This window comes from Phoenix dactylifera, chromosome 10, assembly GCF_051530095.1.
Source record: "Phoenix dactylifera cultivar Ajwa chromosome 10, Ajwa_hap1_PhDact_Kaust_v1.1, whole genome shotgun sequence".
Taxonomy (NCBI): Eukaryota; Viridiplantae; Streptophyta; class Magnoliopsida; order Arecales; family Arecaceae; genus Phoenix; species Phoenix dactylifera.
In genome coordinates, this window is record NC_143199.1 from 18846637 (window position 1) to 18869661 (window position 23025).

Consider the following 23025-nt stretch of genomic DNA (forward strand, 5'->3'; position numbering starts at 1 on the left):
GTAATCACTGTTTCTTTGGGAAAATCTAGTTTATATCTTTCTAATTTATTTCTTATCATAATCACTTTTCTAAATTGTCAAACTTTAGATGACCATATTTTTCCAGTTAAATTTCCAGCATAACAACCTTTCCTATTCGGTTCTTACTATAATCGCCGGTTCTATGGGAAAATCTAATCATATCTTTCTAATACAAGGCATATGAATGTAGAAATTTAGAGCTACATCTTTCCCATCCAGTTCTTATTATATCTTTCTCATTCTTTTCTGAGAGAATATCAGGGGGTTTCTCACCCCAGTAATTTTTTGAGATCATAGATTTTAAGATGATAGATCCGGAACTCAAATGAAAACGACTTCGATCATCTTTACTAATTGAATCAGACATCTTTGCTTATTAAACCAGTTCACATCCACATATCTTTCTCATTCAAATCTTAACATAATTGCATTTTCTAAATCAATGGATGACATTTATGATGGAAAAAATCAGATAATTCAATATTTATACAAAATTAAATCTAACATAAATTACGGGGTCATTGATAAGGATATATATGTAAGGATTTTTAATTTTAAAAACCGTTTCAGTTATAGCTAGATCTGATTACCCAATCGTCTCAGGTTTTGGAAAATGAGGGTCCAAAACAAATTATTGTATACCAAGTTCGGAATCTAAATTTAACAATCAGGTTTAGTTTAGTTCTCATATCCACCCAAAATTCTATTCAACCCAATCAGGTGAACTCCAAGACCAATTTCTGCGGTGCAACCAGCCGCCTTTTGGGTGCTGCACATATTTTATCAGATTGTTTTTTCGGATTCAGCGTCTCCGAGTGCAGATTCCCATCTTTTATTACAGGACTGCAACCTTCCTCTGTTTTACCATAAAAAAAAAAAAAAAGAAATGCCGCCCAAGGATTCTGGACGCACAAAAATATCAGGCGTTTGGCGGGTGCTGGCGATAAAATCCTTGAAGATAAACTGGATTCATCCGCACTGCACCATCTAACAGTGAATCCGCATGAAGAAAGGTGAATCCTCCGAGGCAACCCCCATCCTTCTCAAACATAGCCTCCTAGAGAGCCTCGAAGGGTCGCCATATTTTCGGTATGACGGCTATAAATATTGAGCTCCGGGCAGCCTGGAAGGATATCTTCTATGCGAGGAGAGCTCTTGGAGCTAATCGGGTATACCTCGAGGAGGACTTCTCTACAGTGATTGACTGGATATGGGGAGTGGATCGTTATGGGGATAGATGCCCATTGATTGGCGGGATGCACAGATTGGTTAGGGAGAGTCATTCTAGGCGGTATACGTATATCGGGAGGCAAACAGAGCTGCAGACTGGGTTGCCTTCTTTATTGTTCGGCACTCCGGAGAGTTTATCTGGACTAGAGATGCTGATGTACCTTCTTTCTTGTACTATTTTCTTTTTTTTGACATGGCCGGCTGTATCCATTTGAGAGTTGTATGAAATGCCGATTTTACTATAAAAAAAAGGAGAAAAAAAAAAAAAAAGGAAGGGGGGAGGGCTTCACACTGCTAAACAAATCAACCCTTCTTTCTGTGCATCTTGGTGAAAGTTGAGAGGGTGAAATTGTAATTTTCAATATTTTTAACAAGGTCGAGACTTGGACTTCACCCGATACTAGGCCTAGGATGCATTTGGATCTTACTAAAATCTAGACCTGACCTGTAACTGATGGCACTCCATCTAACTTCGGGGAAAGCTTTTCCTAAACTTTGGGGACCTCACCTCCTTGATAGGTTAAAACTAAGTAGCCAACCTTCTAGAAAATCCTGTCACACTGTTTCTAAGGGCTCGTTTGGTTCGCGGGAAAAGAAGGGGAAAAGTGTGGTCAACGGGAAAGTAATGAGATGCCTCTTGTTTGGTTGGAGTTTTCAAAGGAGAGAGAAGGGAAAGTTAAATTCCCATGGGAATATGATTCCCACATTTCATGGAAAAGTTTTTCCCATGAGAAACATGGAAAAGTTACTTTCCCATGAGGCACGAATTACTCCATTTTTACTTTTTCCCAAAAAGTCCCTTCAGCATTAAAAAGCATTAAAGAGACATTAAAAAACTAATTTTTATTAAGGGCATAATAGGAATTATACATAACTTTCCTAGGAAAGTGGATGGCCAACCAAACATAAGCACTTTGGAAATTTGTCACTTTCCCATGGTCAACCAAACATGCCAAAAGTACTTTCCTAGGCATCCTCTTCCTAGGAATTTGTTTCCCAGGAATCATATTCCTAGGAGGGAAAATGCTTCCCGCGAACCAAACGAGCCCTAAGAGTGATAGGCTGACTTTAGTTTCCTTGATGGCATAATCGGCCAAGTTCACCATAGTATACATCACAATGCACCAGGGCTGGCAACAACCCTGATTTTTTCATAATAGAATCAAGTTTCTTAGCTTGTTCTATCACAAACTCCAGCATTGCCCTGTTTCGCTCCGTCTTTTGGACGTTAGCCACTTGGCAGGAAAGCATCTCCAATAGGCTACATCGACTCCCTTCTAGATAGGACTCAAGCTGCACGTCCATCTTTCGTAGAAGATCAATAGATAGATTGGTCGCCTTCATCGAGCAAGTGTTCATTTACTTTCTCGGCCATATCACCGTAGCTATGAAATGATGTACCATCGGACGTGCCAAAGAACTTGACTGCAAGCGGTCTGAAAACGGGTGTGCAAGGAAGCTTGTCGTAGTTAGAGTTGTCAAGGCCCTTGTCGTAGGGCTCCAACATGATGGCAGCATCGCCGTTTATGTCAAATTGCTTGAAGATCCATCGGAAGCTTCTCAATTTCTTTCTATGACTTTCGCTCCGAACAATTGATGTTAAAGGTATTTTAGTTCCAAAGAGTTAAGCAATCATTTGATGGGGCACACGACACTACTCTATTAATGAAGATAAGAGGCAAGATCACATTGGATCAGCATTTTAACTTAAGGATTCAATTAAAAAAAAAATTAATTTGGAGGAAGTGGCAATGCATCTTGGTTAAAGTTGAGAGGGTGAAATTGTAATTTTAAATATTTTTAATAAGGTCGAGACTTGGACTTCACCTGATACTGGGCCAAGTATGCATTTGGATCTTACTAAAAATCCGGACCTGATCTGTGACTGATGGCACTCAGTCTAACTTCGGGGACAGCTTTCCCTGCCCAGTCGACATCCAAACATTCATCCCGCGCGCTGGGCGCTTGCTATCCAAGCCTATCATCTCTGTTCCTCTCCGACCGTCTCAGCGGCTCCCTCCTTCCACTATTCTCCCCTCCCTCTAACCCTCCTAAAAAGGAAAGAAATAAAAAACAGGAAGCATAACGGCCCTAACCCTATGGAGTCCACCAAAACCCCTTTCCTCTCCCCCTTCTCCCCTCCCCCCCCAAATCCCTTCCTCCCTCCGTCCAAAACCCCACATCGCCCCCCCAAAACCCTCCAAACCGCACGCCGCCCCGCCTCCCTCCGCGCATGCTACGTCGCTGACCCCTGGACCCTCAGCGACGGCAACGGCAGGCCCGTGACGAAGCCCTACCGACGCCACCCCCGGAAGCCCCTCTCCGACGACGACGCCCGCCGCATCATCAACGCTAAGGCCCAGTACCTCAGCCTTCTCCGCCGCAACCAAGGGAGCGGCGTCCAGACCCCGCGCTGGATCCGCCGGACGCCGGAGCAGATGGTGCGGTACATCGAGGACGACAGGGACGGGCATTTGTACGGGAAGCACGTGGTGGCGGCAATCAAAGCCGTGCGGAGCCTTTCTGGGCGACCGGAGGGGTCCTACAATATGAGGGAGGTGATGGCGTCGTTCGTCGTGAAGCTGAGCTTCCGGGAGATGTGCATCGTGCTCAAGGAGCAGCGGGGGTGGCGCCAGGCCAGGGATTTCTTTGCCTGGATGAAGCTTCAGGTCAGCAAAAATCTCTCCTTTTTCATGTTTTATACCCGTTTTTCCACATTTAGGTTGCTGTTTGTTTTGTTGAAGCGCTAGATTTCTTGCTTTTTTACAGTTACCCGTGTTGTTTTCATTAATTATGAACTGGGTTCTGCTTGTGAATCCTCAATTCTATATTGATGTTGATAGAAACATGTTTGATTATTGTTATCTAGGTTTTGAATGTTTGGTTTGAGGAACACTTAGTTGAAATATTATGTTGTTAGGTTGGTTTGATTATATTCCTCTCTTCTATTAGAATCCCCATTTTGATAAACACTATGTTGCTTAGCTGGTAAGCACATGTGCCCACAGATGTGTACATTATAGAAAGTTCGGGTATTGCACCAATTATACAAAAGTCATGGAGAAAAAAAATTAGTGGTAGAAAAACTATAGAAGCAAAGTGGATGGCTAGGTTTTAGTTACTCTAGTAGCGTAATACCAATTTTTTTGACTGAAGGATGATTTTAAGAAAAAAAGGGAAAAATAAGATAAATGGGGTTGCGGCCTGTCCAAAGCATTGACTTCAGAGTAGAAATTGCTCCTTATGGTGTGCATGCATCCAGGATTTACTTCCTAGTTACAATGAATCCCCTTTTCTCTTTCAGTGTGCATGAGTCGGGTCGGGTTGATTTAGATGTATATTAAAACCAAACCAATTTAAATCAGGTTGCTAAAATCGAAACTGAAATTGCTCCGACCATCAACAAAAATCACTCGAAACCAACCCGAGAAGTTTGGTTTGGTTTACCAGGATGATATTCATTATGCTGGGCTAAACGGGCTTCTGTCAAATGGGTTGGGCTAAATGGAATCACCTCGCTCTCACATACAAACATGTAATGTAAGGTAAGTATGCAAGCTTTTGGTAAGTATAATGGATCCTATAAGGTAAGTTGTAGGCTGCACTTTTTAAACTAGGTCGATATTATATTACCTATATCTAAAAAAAATTGAAGGGTCTATATGACATCTCATTTCATAAAATCTTGAAAACTCCATCTTTGAATTTCTAGATTACCACAAAGATCATTAGATATCAAGCAGGGGCACTAGTTGATACAGACCTCTAATTGAGTGCCCCATTAGTACAGAAACAGCTCCCAAAATCCTTACAATGTTTAAGGAACATAACACACAAGAGAATCCAAAAACAACGAGCAACAAGCCAACAACAGTAATTATCAGTGGATGAAGCATGCAGTGATAGATGTCACTTATCCAAAGTTATACATATCAAGCTTTCCTTGTTAGTATCAAACAGGCCAAAAAGATGACTGAACTCCAAATCCTAAATCTGATAACACTGAAATCTCACTTCAGGTGGCCAGATTAAGACAGTTTAATATCTCCGCCTAGATGGGCTCCTTGAATGGTGAACACGTGGTGACCTGCAGAGGATTGAAAAGATAATGTCACACTACACAACGGTACTGTATTTTAACAACAAAAATTTGGAATATGTTACCATTCAGCGAGAAAAACAAATAAATAACTAGTATTGATAAAATATTGAAAGAACATGACATGTCATAACCTTTAGTTGATCTGATTGAGTATTTTGTACTTCATATGCTTGTGTTGTTTCATGTTCTGTTTATCCTTTAGTTTATCATGTTAGCTATGAAATATCATAACCTCTTTCATGCCTTTTGAAGGAATACACTTATCTCATACCATCTATGATGACCCTAGCACCAATGATGCCATGATCCGATGACAAGGTAAGATTGCCCAACTTACTGATCCAAGAATTAGGTTTTCATTCCAAATCCCTAAGCATACTTCTGGAAAGAACCAATTTCTTAAAACCAAGTCTGTAGGTTACAAAATCTGGGGGCCCAAATGGATCAATCAACTTAAGTCTGTTTCTTTCCTTTTTTATTTCAACAAAAGTCCGGTCAGTAGACCTGAAAATAGTGGGCTTTTTGCTACTTTGAATCTCCTAGTGGAAGCAAAGAGGGAAATAGAATCTTTAAAATTTTATTGTTAGTAGTATGAAATCATTTGCTGTAATATACTCTTCTTAAAACTTAAATGATTCTGTTCGTTACTTTGTTCAGATTTACAGTGTTTCATTCAAATTGGGACCTTTGAATTCTGGGAAGCCCGATTAGATTCTTAAAGTATCCTGAATTTTAATAATAAACACTTTTCATACTTTTCATGGATGTTAATAAGGCTCACCTGGGCATCTAGAGTGAGCGACCTGTCTAGGCTGAAGCTTTCTACATATTTTGATTCCCCATATGGTTGTTTGAGAATCAAGCGTCACTCAATCGGGTTAACTATATAAGCATATGTAGCGCAAAACAATTTCATTACACCGACGTAGAAATGAAATTAAGAGTCAAATAACCAAGAAATGAAACTTACTGTAATAAACAATATATCATTTATCTCCTAAAAGCATGGATTCTATCATCAAAATTGAAAATTCTGAAATAAACAATAAGTTAAGTTATATTTTCATGAATTGAATAAAAAACAAACTAAGCTACTAGCAAATAAAACTATAACTTAATAAATTCATTAGTATTACCCGATTCAAGTTGTTCAAACTCATTCGTGCTTTTTTCAACATGAATTGGAAGTGATGAACCTTGTAGCCAATCTTGTGTACATAAAAGAGCCTCCACTAATTTAGGAGTCAAACTCTGAAATGAGTCAAGTACATGACCGCTAATACTAAATGCAGACTCCGATGCAACGATAGAATAATAAGAATGACTAACACATCTTTTGCTACTTGAGAGAGAATTGAATACTTAGAGCAATTCACCTTCCACCAATCCAAAACTTCAAACTTTGCATCATCTTTTTTACAACCAAGATACGCCATACTGTACCGAATCTGACGGTATGGGGCGTACCACATCGTACTGGTATCAAACTGGTACATGGTATGGAGGACATATTGATACTTGATATGCCGAACCGGCTTTCGTACTGGATGTACCAACATAGTAATAGGGTGGCACCGGTACAGGGCTTGGTACATAGATGGCATACCTTGTTCACAACCATCCTCTAAATACTGGCCCACCTTGGATTTGTTGTCCTCATCTTCTCCATTTTTTTTTTCAATCGAAACTTCATCAACAAATGAAGAGCTTGCTCTTGTTGACCAATATCCATCTCACTTTAACTTTGAGCTTTATTAGTGAATTGTACACTTGAAGCCGCATGAAGGATACTATAATTCTCATACCAACAAAGCAAAATTTTCTTCACTTTTCTAGTCATTGCAAAAGCCACATCCGATTCATAAACTTGGCTAAAAAAACTCACATATTTCAATCTGTATCAAGGATCAAGCACTGGTACAACAAATAACAACACATTCATTTTCTCAACATCTCCTTAATACTTATCAAATTTGGCTTTCATTCTCAAAGACATAATTTTCATTCTCAAAGGCATAAAGCCTAAGTATGGATTATCACTTTTTGCCCACTCTAACAAGAGGCATTGAATTCCAGCAATTTCAAGAAAAAAGGTGCTAGAAGTGACATAGAGAAGTGTAGAATAGCATCATAAAATGTTTGTGAACATTTCATCAATACACGAGCATTTTCCCAATCCTATTGGTAGGTGTCCCATTTTTCGCATCAAGTTCATTCACATATCCTGAATCTTGATCTTTTAACCTTTCAAAAGCTTTTTGTAATTTCACCAGCCGCCTCCAACATCATGTAAGTTGAATTCTACCTTGTCACAACATCTAAGCATAACATGCTTTTACCTATGATTTTCTTTTGCTCCACACATATTTTGAATTTAGTTAATAACCTTGCAGGAGAAACCTTCGTATATTTCACGGCATAACGAATTCCAATAATTGAATCATTCGAATCCTTCAAAACATCATGACGGGGGACCATCTAATAAGAAATCTAGGCTTACTTCTGTTAAGCCCAAATATAAAAATTAGATTTTTTTATTTATTTAGGAATTAGGGAATTAAATTTTTTTATGTGAACTCTATGACTAGAGTTTCTAGGACTAGAGATTTGTGGACTTTAGAATTATAATTTTATGAAGACTCCAGTATTTTTATATGTGGACTTTTATTAGGATTTTGGGTTGTCTATATAAATCCATTGTTATGTTAATTGAGAACACATTCTGCATATTGAGATTTGAGAATGAAGAATATTGAGTTGTCCTTGCCCTCTGCTTTCTCCTCCTCCTTCTTTTCCTTCCTCATCTTTTTCTCTCTCCTTTTGTCTTGTGTCGGTATTAGAGCCTTTGTCCTACATCAATTTGGTATCAGAGGCTTTGTCTTGTGTCACATCACTAGCAATAACATCGAGAATATGTGCACATCTCATATGAAGAAAATCATCATTTAACACACTTCCTTTCAAATTGTTGATTTTTTTCTTTAAGTAGCCAGTTGCAATATTATTAGAACTTGCATTGTCAACTGTAATAATGAAAATCGTCTCCACTTTCTACTCAAGCAAGCAATTCTCAACTACCTTACCAATGGTCTCACCTTTATGACTAGAAATTGGACAAAAGTTTAAAACTCTGTCGTGCAATTTCGAAACATTGTCTATGACATGTGCAGTAAGACATAAATAATTAAGTTTTTGCAAAGAAATCCATGTATCTGTAGTAAGACATTCTTTAAGATGTCTTATGCAAGAGAGTATTCATTTTCTCCTCAGCAATATAAACTTCAACACAATCTCTTGCTACAGTCATACATGAAGCTTTGGTTGTGAAAGAGTAATGAATTCACAAAAACCTTCATGTTCAGCAAATTTAAAGGGTAACCCATCAACGATTAACATCCTAGCAAGCCCGTTTCTGCAATCCTCTTGATCTAATTTCACTGCCAAAGACCACTAGCACTATCTCCCTCTTGTCCTACTGGTTTTAAAAGCTGAGGTCTTTTGTTTCTTATCTACATTGTTATATGGGTACTTCTTGCATCTTCTTAAATGAGCCCTTAAGGTACTAGTATCATAAGCACTAGGACAAGCATAATCTGCACCTCAATAATTACATGTAGCTCTAACTGTATCACATTCTTCACTTTCAACTTTAGTAAAATGAACCAAACATCTGATTTGTTTTTAGGATCTCTCTGTCTCACCACATGCCTTTGCTTTCCCTTTTGAAGTAGCACTAATGGGAGGTTTGCTACCGTCCACACCCGTGGCTATGGTTTGATTTGTGGAACTTGGTGTTTCAATTGTATGAATGTTTGTATCTTCCATTGTTAACATCTAAAGAGAAAAAAAGAGGTTAAATATCCATCTTTATTAATTAATATATATTACTAATTTACTATTCACTGTACATATTTACTAATAAAACCAAGCTCGAAGAAACAGATGTTACTTCCTCCGTGATGCAATTGGTGCTTAGAAGAGAAATAAGAATAACCCTAACAAAATGAAAAGAAAAAAAGGTAATATACAAATACAATAGAATAAAAATAACAGACAATAAAAGCTTATCCACGATACCACACTGGGAAGGGCTTGGTGGAACAAGCTGAAGTTGGGCATCTTTTGTGGAATGGATAACATAAGGATCCCTCAAGTTCTTAAGTTGCATTGTGTCCATTAGGGTCTTATATTCATGGTACCTCTAACTTGTGCTAGTGAAAAGGCAATTGGGTGAATTTTTTAGCCAATTATCCTCCACATACTATTAGTATGTGATAATTACTTAGAGTAATGTTGGATTTTCTTCACTGACAATAAGATCAAAATGGCACTTTCATAGTTTCATAAACTGAATCTGATTTACTCACTTATCTAACATACATACACATTCATACATACTTGCATTTGTGTAAAAAATTCATACATACATCCATACACATTCATAAATACTTGCATTTGTGTAAAAAAATTCATACATAAGGAAAATTGGGCAAAACTTATTATTTAGGGACTAAAATATATAATCTTTTATTGATTTATGAGAGGAAGGAGTCCTAGGTAAATGAATCCAGGGTTGATTAGGTGACGAGAAGGTAGATGGTCAATTGTTGAGAAACATAAGATCTATGGGAAGAATCCATCAGGAGTATCCAACTCCACTTTGGATAATCACCCATGGAAAATCCTAATCAGTCTTTAAAGTACTACAGGAATAGACATGCTGGGAGAAGTAGCAGATCTTTCTGGCAGCATGTGTCACCTATTTGAAGAGGCATCCGTTGCTCTGAAAATATTTTTTTGCAACAGAGTCTGCAAGGAGGTAGGCAATGGCAAAAGCACTCTGTTTTGGAGAGACATCTATATTGGTTTTCACCCACCTTTCAAATTGTTGAAGATGAGGACACCAAAGTAAGCGACTATATTATAGTTAAGAATAGTTCACCGAGTTGGAGTATAACCTTCAAGTACTGGAATATTCAAAAATCTCTTATCTGCTGAATGATTTTTGTGTCAACTCTCTTTCTAATGACATGATCAGATGAAGATGGAGCAAACAACCCATCTTTTCTTCCAAGTCCACCTATAACCTCCTTCATCAGAGAGGGATTTTGATCCACTGGATGCTTCACTTTGGAAATCAAATATGCTAGAGAAGATAAAAAATTTTCTTTTGGATCCTAATGAAGAGTAAGCCTTTAACTATGGATAATCTTAGGAAAAGAAGATGGAACATTCTATCAGTCATCCTCTTTGGGGTAGATTGTAGGTATTAGCCACTCAAAATTTCCTTTTTTGTGGATTTTTTTCTTAAGATCAGCAGTTAGGAATTCCAGAAGCAACTGATTCGTCAGACAAAATTCATGAAGAAAATAAAAATAGTCTAGATTACTAATGCAGAGAGAGAGTGGAGACCTTATTTTGAGGTCGGAAGCTGACCTGCTTGATGCTGCTCATGCTCGCAAGATCGCTGATGACCACCAGATTTGCCAAAGTGAGCCAGCAAATGAGGATGAGAAACGGAGTAATCGAGAGAGAAAGGATCAGACATTGCTGGTGTAGATCAGCCATTCTTCTCCATCTAGTGAAGATTTACAAATATTGAAGGAAAGAGAGAGACAGAGAGAGAGGGACGAACCAACGAGCTCGAGCCTATAAGGTGTGAAGAAGATGATGCTAGTGAGGGGTTGGAGGAGGAGGAAGGCAAGGGAGAGTGGGCAGTTTGAGCCTCTGCTTTGATGAGGGAAGGGGTAGAGGGTGGCTTGGAGCAGCGGAGTGGGAGGAGAACAATGAAAAGAATTTAGGGCTGCTGAACCGCTTTTAAGTGTATGTATATACGGATCGTGTTTGGTTCATATCCGCTTTTAAGTGTATGTATAGACCTCATAGTTGTGTTGCCAATAAAAAACTGAGATCAAAGGATTCAAGAACTTGTAGAAAGAAAGATGATTATAGTTATACTGAATGATAACTCAAAGAAAAGGAATTTCTGAATGATAACTCAAGGAAAAGGAATTTTCTGCTTTCGTAATTTATCCAGTTCCTAGTTAGGAGGCATTCCTAGATAGGAAACCTAGGTGACCACTCATTAATGTGTTTTGAGATTCTCCTAACTTGAGGAAATTGCACCAATGTATAAATTATACTCACTGTACCTTGAGCATTTTTGACAGCCAAGATATTAAAGAAGATAAATATTTACTAAAAGTAATAAAAATGTATAATACAATTTTGAACTATGAAAGTATGCCTGTAACTCAGGAAAATTGACAAAAATCTTAATTGATAGCTCATCACCTTATCCTTTTTAGATTTCTGCACCTATCACCTTTTTCCTTTCTTCATCTAGTTTGTTCTTGTAATCTTATTTATCTTGCTTAACATATCTGTTAGGTTGTTTTGCATTAATTCTTCTTCATCCTGCTCATGTTGAAGAAAAATAGGAGGTTACTTGTAACTTGGAAGTGGAGCACTGAAGGCCACCAAAGAGTCTACAAGTTCTTCTTAAAATCAGTATTTTGTGTGTATCCTAATCCATTTTCATCCTTGAGACAGATTTGATACCATTACAGACACTAGAGAGTCTATTTCTATATGTATATTTTCAACAGAGGAAGGCTAAGAATAAAATTGATGAAATTGTGAAAATGGTTTTGAATGTTGGACAAGATATTTCTATGTAAAATGAGTGTGGGCCATGATACAAGCGAGAAGTTTGCATATGAAGTGAAGTTGAGGAAGCTATGTGACTGGAGATGTTTTTTTGAGTCTGTCCCCACTTTTTTATGTTTTTCTCTTGCCGAGTTTGATTTGTTTAAATTGATGAAGCTTTTCTGTTAATAGAGCAAGTTTGGTTGTCATGTTGTGATTTTGGAGGGGTTATAGTAGCAGAATTGGTAGTTGAAGTTGGTTAGCATCACTGGTTGGTCTATATGTTCTGTTGGAAAAATTGAATGGATCAGTAAATCTTGAAGTTCTTCATAGTGCAGAAATGGGTGAATTTTGAAGAACTAGATTGATTGGTTCTGAGATTGTTGTGTCAATAACTGGGTTTTATATTGTTTAACAAGATGATGGTTCGGGTACAAGAGCCTGATTAGTTGTGATATGAAAGATAGAGCATTGTTATTTTAAGTGAGACAGCATCACTAATAGATTCTTTTGGAAAAAAAATTTATAAGTTGATGCCTGAAATGTCTTGTTATGGTTTGGTAAATGCTGAATATGCTTATCGTATACCAGTTGTATGGCTGCACTACTGTGTCTCTTAATACTTCATTATACATTTATGTATTTGAACTTGACTTACTATTACTGACCATTGTTCTTATTGTTGTTTTGCAGCTATGCTACAGACCTAGCGTAATTGTCTACACTATTGTTCTTAGAATATATGGCCAAGTTGGAAAGATCAAACTTGCTGAACAGATCTTTCTGGAGATGCTTGAAGCAGGCTGTGAACCTGATGAAGTTGCTTGTGGCACTATGCTTTGCACATATGCTAGATGGGGACGACACAAAGATATGCTATTATTTTATTCTGCTGTGCGTAGGCGAGATATCTTACCCTCTGTTGCAGTTTTTAATTTCATGATTTCATGTTTGCAAAAGCAGAAGCTGCATGGAAAGGTAATCCAGTTGTGGAAGCAGATGTTGAATGCCGGAGTAGTGCCCAATCGTTTCACTTATACAGTTGTTATAAATTCATATGCCAAAGAGGACCTTATGGAGGAAGCTTTGGATGCATATCGAAAAATGAAAAAATCTGAACTCATCCCTGAGGAGGCAACATATGGCCTTTTAATCAGCTTAACCGCAAGGCATGGCAAAGGAGATGAGGCCATAAGACTTTATGAAGAGATGAAGCCTCTGGGTATCATTCCAAGTAACTATACCTGTGCTTCACTTCTGTCTTTGCATTATAAAAATGCTGATTACTCTAAAGCGCTCTCACTCTTTTCAGAGATGGAAAGGAATAAAATTATGCCTGATGAAGTTATCTATGGTATACTTATTAGGATATTTGGGAAACTTGGCCTGTATGAGGATGCACAAAGAACTTTTGAAGACATTGAAAAATTAGGTCTCCTTAGTGATGAGAAAACATATGTAGCAATGGCACAAGTTCATCTAAATGTTGGAAGCCATGAGAAAGCTTTAGCAGTTATTGAGCTTATGAGGTCTAATGATGTGAAGCTGTCAGATTTTGCATATAGTGTTTTACTACGATGTTACATTTCCAAGGAAGATGTGGCTTCTGCAGAATATGTGTTTCAAAATATATCAAGGAATGGATTTCCTGATTCAGTCTGCTGCAATGACTTACTTACACTCTATGTTAAATTAGGTCTTCTGGAGAAGGCTAAAGCATTAATCTCACAGATGAAAAAACATGAAGTCCACTTTAATGAGGATCTTTATAAGACTGTTATGGAAGTATATCGCAGAGAGGGTATGATAGATGAGGCTGAACAATTAATAGAGGAGATGGTAGATGTTGGATCATGCATGGATAAGACCACCAAGACGTCATTGATGGCCATGTATAGGGAAGCTGGAGGGCTTCAGAAAGCAGAAGACTTGTTAAAGACCTTAGAGCAACCGGACACTACAGCACTCAGTGTAATGCTTTGCCTGTACATAGAAAATGGTGATACCTGTAAATCCAAAGAAATTTTGAAGACCATGTTGGAGACTACTGGTGGCTTGTCTGCAGCAAGCCAGCTGATATGCAAATTTGTTAGGGAAGGTAAGCAGCTTATGAAAGCTCATTTCAATAAGTTCTCTACGCCTATTTTTAGTGGATTTTGGACAATATTGTTCATTTCCATCTGTGTTAATCATGAACATCAGATTTGTCTAATTTTGTGGGACTAATATCCATTACCATTTTGCTATAGGAAGTATAACTGAAGCGGAATCCACATATAGACAGTTAATGGAGCTTGGTTTCAGACCTCTGGACTCAGCAGCTGCTTCTATGATTTCTTTATATGGCCAGCGCCAGCAACTAAAACAAGCCCAAGAAATATTTGATTCGATTGTTCAATCTTCAAGCACTGGAGGAGCTATTTATAACTCGATGGTAGATACCTTTTGCAAATGTGGTAAAATCGATGAGGCAAACCAACTCTACAAAAAAATGGTTGATCAAGGCTATACTCCGGATGCTGTCAGCATCAGTATACTCGTAAATGCTTTAACTAAGCATGGTATGAATCAAATTTAAGAACTACACTAGCTGTTTTGTTTTTTTTTTTTTTTTTTTTTTGCTCTTATTAATTTATCAGAAGAGTTGAAGCCTTTTTAATTCCAATTCCTTAAAAAGAAGGTGAGCAAGATATTGGTCTTAGCTGCCAATTAGTCTGTCAATATTATTTTTCTGCATTGACTTTAGAACCAACTGTAGATCCCATTGAGGGGAAAGGAGGTGGGGTGGTGGCTCTTCAGGTTGGATTACTAAATGGAGTTTGTGTCTACAAGTGCATTAGCATGTCCGGTAGGAACTAATTTTTCAGTTTTCAGTTTTCATTGACTAATTCCATTTTCTAAAGCTTTAGGTCTGTCAGGGATCCTTTCCTTTCCTTTAGGTATGGCAGAACAAGGTGATTAAGGAAATTGAGTAGCTAGGAATGACACCTCTATATTTGTCATATGGTTTGTAGATGATTTATGTTTTCTAATGTGTATGGAGACGATCGGGTTTATTTTTATCAAAGCAATAGTTTTTATTTAGAAAACAAAATTTGTTTGGGCTTTTGATCTTGTGGATTAGCATGGATGGTGGTGACATTAGGAGAATGAAGTGGGTTTGATATTGAGTAATTGGCTAATCTATGTTATTAGTTATTTTATGTATTGGGAGGCCCATGCACCGTGCCTTGCTCTTGTTGTTGAAATGTTTGGAAGAAAGCTTGCTTCGTGGAAGAGAATGGGTCATTATTATGAGTTCAATTGGTATTTATAAAATCTATTTGGGTTTTCAATATACTCATCTCCTTTTTCCAGCGACCAGTTGAGGTAATGAGATTATTAAAATACAAAAGTTTCTTTTATATTCTTGGTGGCATGCTTGCACATCTGATGCATGTTAAATACAAAGGAGATAGAAAAGATAAATTTAATTCTTAATATAGTTTAATATGCAGACACTTTTGGGATGTGCTAGATGCATGGGCCAAGCCCTTGAGTTTGGATGAAAATTTTCTGTGGATAGCATCTCCCAACTTGAAACAACAAATAGGGAGTGGATGTTTATGACGGAATCCAGATAATTTGGAATTGTAGAAAACTAGGATTTTGTGTGATGCTTCTAATAGAGTCCGAAAGAAGTAAAATTGAGGTTTTATGTGATGTTTTTGATCAAGGTCGGCAGAATCGTCCCGAATCGCCTGGTTTCGGCAAAGAAACCGAGACGTACCGGCGGTGGACAAAAACGGTTCCGGCAAAGAAACCGAGACGTCGTCGCCGAAGGAGGAGAAGAAAAAAGAAGAAAAGAGAGAGCTAGCAAGGGAGAGAGGGGGAGGGAGGGAGAGGGAGGGCCAGTGGAGGTCGGCGCTGGTGCAGGTGGTGGAGGCCTCTGCCGGCCTCCCTCCCTCTCCCTCTTCCTCCCTCCTCCGCTCGCTCTCTCTTTTTCTTTGTCCCATGGTCTCCTGCGTCAGTACAGGCCTGGCACGGCACGACGCGGGTTCGTACCGACTTGTGCCGCCGGACAACCAGTATGGTGCTTGGTACTGGCACTATAGATCCTGCTTCTTATAGAGTCCGAAAGAAGTGGGATTATTGTGGATCCCAAGATTGGCATGGGATACCGCGCCGGGGGGGGGGGTTTGGCAATTTGATAGACTTAAGGATCCCAACTCGCTCTTTTTCATATGTATGGAATCTATAGATGATATAAATGATAGAGGGGAAATTGCTAATTTTGGTAAATAAGAAGGCTTACTTGCCATAAAGAATAGCAGTATAGGCATACGATGTTTACATTTGCTGAAGTGGGCCTTCTTGGTGAGGTTGTGGTTTAGTTTTTTCCTCAAGGTCTTGTCAAAAGTACAAAGTGTGAGGGCTTCATAACAAATGACAATTTATAGTTTTCCTCATCATTCTTTCTAATTCTGCAGAGTTGTCCTGGGGAGTCATGATTTCACTATTTATTGTGTATGCTAAAGCATTATATTTGACCTTCATTTGTTGATTTTGTACTATTTAGGAAAATATCAGCAGGCAGAAAACATTATCAATGGCAGTTTTAATGATGGCGTGGAGCTTGATACTGTTGCATACAATACATATATAAAAGCAATGCTTGATGCAGGTCAAGGCGCTAGCCATCCAAGCTTTTACATTATCTAATAAAGTTTGGACTTTTGATTTTGATGGCTAATATTAAAGCACTAATGAAAATCATGCAGGTAAACTGCACTCTGCTGTTAGCATATATGACCGAATGATTTCATCTGGTGTTCCCCCATCTCTTCAGACATACAACACTATGATCAGGTGGCACATTTATGCCCCTCTGTTTAATACTTCGGAAGAATGCTTTTGGAGCAGAACTGTCTCTTCTCTCAGTTGTATGCATCTGTCTTCTTGGGTAGTAGTTGCTTGCCTCTATTTGATGCCTTTCTTTCAACTCTAAAAAATGCAGTGTATATGGTCAAGGAGGAAAGTTGGAGAAGGCTATTGAGATATTCAACACTGCACAAGACTCGGGTCTCACAATAGATGAGAAAGCATATACCAATATGATTAGCTATTATGGAAAGGCTGGTGGGCTTCCCTTTCCTCCACCCTCCAAACAATAGCAGCTGAATTTATTGTTGGCTAGGCTAACTTTCATTGTTATATGTAATATCAATTTGATTTAACTGCTTTACGTGCTACATATTAACATAGAACTATTTACTCTTGTTAAACCATGATAGTTATATCTTAACGCCATCATCAAATAGTTGGGATAATAAGATATTGTCTATGCTTGTTTATTTTGCTTAAAATTGGCTTGTGGCCATGCAGGTAGGAGTCAAGAAGCTTCTCAACTATTTAGTAAAATGAAGGAGGGTGGAATAAGACCTGGAAAGGTATGCACTTACATTTCAGAAATAAAAAGCATATGAACAAAAGTATCCTCTTCCTTGCTAGGATGCTGCTTCGAATTTGATAGCTTCGCTGGTTATTAACAATGTTGCATGGATATGACAATCGGATTTAGATGCGTATCGAAGTGTCTGACTTGACAAGAGTGAAAAAGGGAGATACAGGGATATGTAGGATAAGGTATAATTTTAACTAAATTATATATATATATATATTTATGCCTTTAAATATTGTTTTTTTTAAATAACTAAAAGATATATCTGTAAAGATCTTTAAATATACATGTTTCTCATTCTAACATTCTGATTAACCTAAAAAAAATGAGAAAAAAAGCATTTTGCAAAGTTGTTTCAATACTACATCCTTGACCAATCTCCAAAAGAATAAATATTCACTCTTATTATCCAAGTATTTGATACATATCTGACTCAAATTTGCATCTGATACAGATTATTGGGGTTGGATGCTAGTGTCCAGGTAACACGGATTATCAGAGATTAGATTTCTAAACCACCTATGGATTACATAGTGAGAAATGGGATTGACGAATTTGTTATCCCACGCATATTCACATGTGGAGATAGGTTTTGGATTTAAGGCAAAACTTGGATGCTGTGCAGAATTCTTGATATGATGGACCTACATATTTTTTTTAGTTTACCTTGAAATGCTATTTTTATAAAATGTTAATTATATAAATTTCTTTTCTTGATTGATATTCCTTGCTTCATTCTAGTTAAAACTTTTTTGAGAGCATTGTTGAGGTCATGATCATGACAAATTAGTGGTGTTAATTAAGATCATGAAGAATACTAGTAAGTAACAGAGTTCTCTGTGACTATCCAACATTAGTTATTTTTTTCGTTTTTCCCCTTGATAATGTCCTTCCCTCTCTGTCCTTTTATTGCTCTTAACATGCTGTTCACATTCTTCAGAGATTACCAGGGTACTGTCATATAATTTTGGACTAGTTGGAGAGATGGTTTGAGACACAAGCAATGGGTGTTATGTAGGTTTGTAAGGGAAATTGCTATCTCCAAGGACATTATCCTTATTGGCAGTTTCCATGCTTCTTGATGGTTCCCGTCAAGCCTTTGCAATGAGTTGGCTAGTAATTTGTAGTACACAAACCACTAAGGCACATTGTGCATGATTGTTTGTTCTATTTTGTTGAACACAAGGTTTGAATTGTGGAGGAACAAACTTGTATTCACTAGGGTGGTATGTCAACAAACTTGTATTCACTAGGGCGGTACGTCATGTGCCATAGAGAGGATCATGCTGATAAAAGGCACTGATGTGTACATAGATATGTCCTGAACATCCTTCTACAACATTTTTTTTAACATTCAAAATTTGGTTTTGTTGTCTTAATCATTGCTTTTGCAAGAAATAATGCAGAAATATCAATTTAAGTACCCCAGGCATGTTCTATGTGCGCTAAAGTCGATGATATGTATTTATTGCATAAAATCATATAATTTGTAATTAGAAGTACATAATTAACCTATATGTGATAAAGATTTATAGTGTGCACATTTATAACATATAAGTAAATAGGAATAGTAAAAAAAAATAAAATTATGTAAAATAATAGTAAAAATTTTAGTTTCTCCTTTTCTTAGTGTACAAATAATCAATGAGAATCCTTGAATTAGCATGACCTCTCTATTGTATTGAGCTGGACATCTGTCAGATCATATTTCTACTGACTTTTGAATAAAATTTCTTAAGCTTATTTCCTTAAGTTTATTTTCTTTATAACTTGATATCTTGTTTCTTTACTTTCCTTCAACTAAAAGTTAAACAAAAAATGGTTCTTTTAGCCCTGAGATTCAAAAGTTCAAATTTGAAGCTTATCAAGATTGGCATAGGATGCTCCTAGGATCTCCTTTTGTAGGTGTTCTCGGAGAACCAGCCTCACTAAAAGCCATACTTAAGTAGTATCTAGCGAAACTACTTGATTCAAGCATCCATTCGTTCTTGGTATGGGGTAAGCCGGCTTTGATCTGCCCCGAACCACTTGATTCATATTGGCTTGAGTGACTCAAGTGTGGTTTGGTACTATTTGCTCCATAGTTATTAAACTTGGACTAGAGATTGACCTAGCCAAGGCTCGGGTCATCAATTCATTGTTCCAATTACCAGGTCAATCGTTCAGATTGTGTTTATAGTAAAATATATTAAAAAATTATAGAGAAATAAGATATAAAAAGGATGTTTTAGTGTACGAGGCTTTCGCTATTGTAGGGTCTAGGCAGAGTTAGATGTAGGTAGCCTTAACCCCGTGTGCAGAGTGGCTGTTTTCGTGTTTCGAACATGTGACACATAGGCTACATTAGAGTAACCTTATTATTGTCAACACGTGATAGAAAAATAAGATATAACTAAGAAAAATGTACATAATTATTGATAAATTTTCAACTTTAGATGCTACTATTTAAAACACAATCTACATTCTACACTACTTTGTAATTGCAGAATAAATATAGAATATTCATGAATCATCTATTTTTTCAAAAAAGAATTGCAAGAAAGATTATTTATAATATGGGAAAATATGGAGGATGTATATTTTAAAGGTATTTTATATAGTAAAGTTTTGAAAATATCCAAAAGAATAAAATGAAATATATTTACTTTTTATATACCAGAGGAAAAAATAATTGATAATTTTTTGATGAAAATTATTGAAAATATTATAACTTGCTTGAATTAACGATATTTAGTAGTATATATCATATAAGGACAATGGTTAACTACAACTTGCGTCTAGTGGTTGAGTGGGTGTAGTGGTTCAAATCTTCAATGCAATAGACTTTTGATGTAATATTTTTGAACCAAGAATAGACTTGGTTTTCCACCCACTTGCTTGGTTTTCTACTCACCTACTTCCCTGTTTTTTTTTAAACCTGTCCGATTTAACCATTTTTCACCGGGGTTAAATGCATATCCAGTCCAGTTATAAAACCAACTCAGTAGTTTTCTGGTCGAATTGGCCAGTCCTATCTGGGTTTAATAATTATGATTTGCTTAAACAGAGACCCCTTGTACCATTTTAGGGTTAGAAGAGTACGTATTGAGCAATACATACCGAACTGACTAGGTTTTCAAACATTGGTTCAACAAAAAATCCTTCTAGTTGCTGGAGCTGACATCTCATGAGAAAAGTTTCACTGACACATCTGCATTGTATTTGTAGGGTAAGCAGTATTGTTACATCATCTTTAGAACAAATTTTGACATGGACATGTGTAGTATGCATTATATATACATTACAAAAGATGGCAGTATCCAAAATAAATTTTGTAATGTATGCTAATCATATAGTGGCAACATTAATGCATTTGCATGATCTTGCCGCATTTTGTCAATACTAGTTATCTGTTATCTTGTGTCCATTGCTTTCTAATAAATGGTAGAAACAATCACATCTGTGGTTTAATGTCCTGCTGGAACAAGGTGCTAACATTGATCCCTTACCATTGTGACAAGAAAGCAGGACCAGGGATAGGTATGGGACATGGGTTCTCTCTTGAACCGGGATGCCCTGACCATGTCGATTCCTGAGTGTCAAGACACTCAGGACAATGCAAGACATTTGGATGGACCAAGATAGACCAAGATACACTATTTTTTTCGTTTTTTTCTTATTCTTAGGATTGTTCAGTCCGTCTGGACTGTACCATCCCAAGAGCAAACCAAGATGGGTCTGCTACCAAGATTTAAATCCTTGTTCGCCTCTCTTCCTCTCTTTCATCTCTCTACATGCACACATAATTTACTTAGCTTCTATTATTTTAAAATCAATCACTGCCAAAATCTGTTACTTGCCATTACTTTATTGTGAAAAATTGTCTTACACTGGTGTGATAAATGACCTTGCAGATTAGTTACAATATCATGATCAATGTTTACGCCACTTCTGGACTTCATCATGAAGCAGAAAATATTTTTCAAGACATGCAAAAAGATGGCCATTTCCCTGATTCCTTTACATATCTTGTGCTGATTAGAGCATACACCGAGAACCATAACTATTCCAAAACAGAGAATATTATTCAGAGGATGTTAAAGGAGGGAATTAGTCCTTCATGTGCTCATTTCAACCACCTCATCTTTGCCTTCATAAAAGAAGGAAACATTCCAGAGGCAGAAAGAGTGTATGGCCAATTGAAACAAATGGGCATGAGTCCTGATTTAGCATGCTGTCGAACCATGATGAGAGCATATATGGACCATGGGCTTATTGACAAAGGTATAGCATTCTTTGAAACAGTCAATGAGTTTGTAAAACCTGATGGATTTTTCTTAAGCGCTGCTGTTCATCTTTATGAGTTTGCTGGCAAGGAATCTGAAGCTGGGGATATTATAGATAAAATGAATCTGCGGGGGCTCTTGTTTCTAAGAAACCTGAGAATTGGTTCAAAGTCTGTAACAGCATAATATGATGTTATGGAGTTGGACCAGGCAGTGACTTATAAATTGCATCTAGACATATTCATTGTGCAGTGGCATTCATGAACTGGGGTGATTACCCTGATTATTCATACAGTGTCGATGTGTGTTATTATGTGGTTGCTCACAAATCATAAGGATATTCAAGGTCAACAAGATGATGCCTCGATTGGTAGGCGTTGTAGAGAAGCCATTTCCTTATATATAGGTGGTGGGGACTTTGTGAATTGGGCGACAATCATCTAATGCGAAGGAACTTGAGTTGCCCAATGCACCGGTTGTGATTGGCTGTGATGGGAGAAGATAATGATTACTCCTACCAAATACATTCATATAAGAGGTGATTTGAAGGTCTGCATTTTAGTGCAGTGTATTCTGAATTTTGCTTACAAAATGAGAGGAATGATCTGATAAAGGACAAGTATTAACTTATAAAGGCATCATGCAGAGCAAAATTTTCACCATGTTTACATTGATTAGCCAATAGCCGGACTTGATGTTGAACCGTAAGCTACCACAGGACCTGCTTAGTAGGACCTCTCTGAAGGCTGATGAGAAAAAAACGACATGAAACTTCTACACAAGACTGCTACTGCTTGCTCTTGATTGTCCATGGTTGTTTATGTTCAGCTTTTGGCATCTCGTGTCTTAAATAATCAACATGAATTTAGAATGTCATCCTATGAGAGAGGTCCAGAACCAAGAAGGCTCAATACTTTTTGAGGTCTCGTGTTCGAAAGAGGGGACTCTCCTGAAGTGTAGTGTATTACCGCAGAGCTGCCAAGTAATATGGCATTTTTTGAGCTCGTCCCTGCATAATGTACGGTTCTTATTGTATGGTAACCTTGTAATGCACTTTAGAATTCATTTCTGCAAGAAATTCAATGGAAATAATGTAAAGTTGCAACATGCATTGATGGTTTATCACATAGTTAAACCTAAGGGCAGCAATATTAACTGTTTAACCTATTTAACTTGTTTCAACCCATTGTAGATCAAGCTAGGTTGATACTAGCTTGATTATTTTCGGAGTTATATTTTTACCTATTTAATAAATAAGTTGGATGAGGGTTGATTGATTTTTGATTTATCATGTATTTGACCTGATTCGATTGCTGCCT

The 23025-nt window shown here is 37.4% G+C and overlaps 1 protein-coding gene across 3 annotated transcripts; it reads left to right on the plus strand.

Annotated features, from left to right (window-relative positions):
* Positions 1-3141: 3141 nt before the first annotated feature.
* On the plus strand, positions 3142-22813 carry EMB976 (Tetratricopeptide repeat (TPR)-like superfamily protein). 3 transcript variants are annotated; one of them, XM_089925782.1, is made up of 9 exons: positions 3190-3920; positions 12695-14099; positions 14251-14562; positions 16560-16664; positions 16762-16849; positions 16998-17119; positions 17366-17430; positions 17562-17626; positions 21335-22813. In XM_089925782.1, the coding sequence occupies exons 1-9, from the start codon at positions 3351-3353 to the stop codon at positions 21351-21353; spliced, it is 2751 nt and encodes a 916-aa protein (XP_089781908.1). In that variant the 5' UTR covers positions 3190-3350; the 3' UTR covers positions 21354-22813. The 3 variants fall into 3 exon arrangements, with proteins under 3 accessions (XP_008775436.4, XP_089781908.1, XP_088561594.2); XM_088705468.2 differs by lacking the exon at positions 17562-17626 and having other exon boundaries at positions 3211-3920; positions 12695-13223; positions 13314-14099; XM_008777214.6 differs by lacking the exon at positions 17562-17626 and having other exon boundaries at positions 3142-3920.
* The last annotated feature ends 212 nt before the right edge of the window (positions 22814-23025 follow it).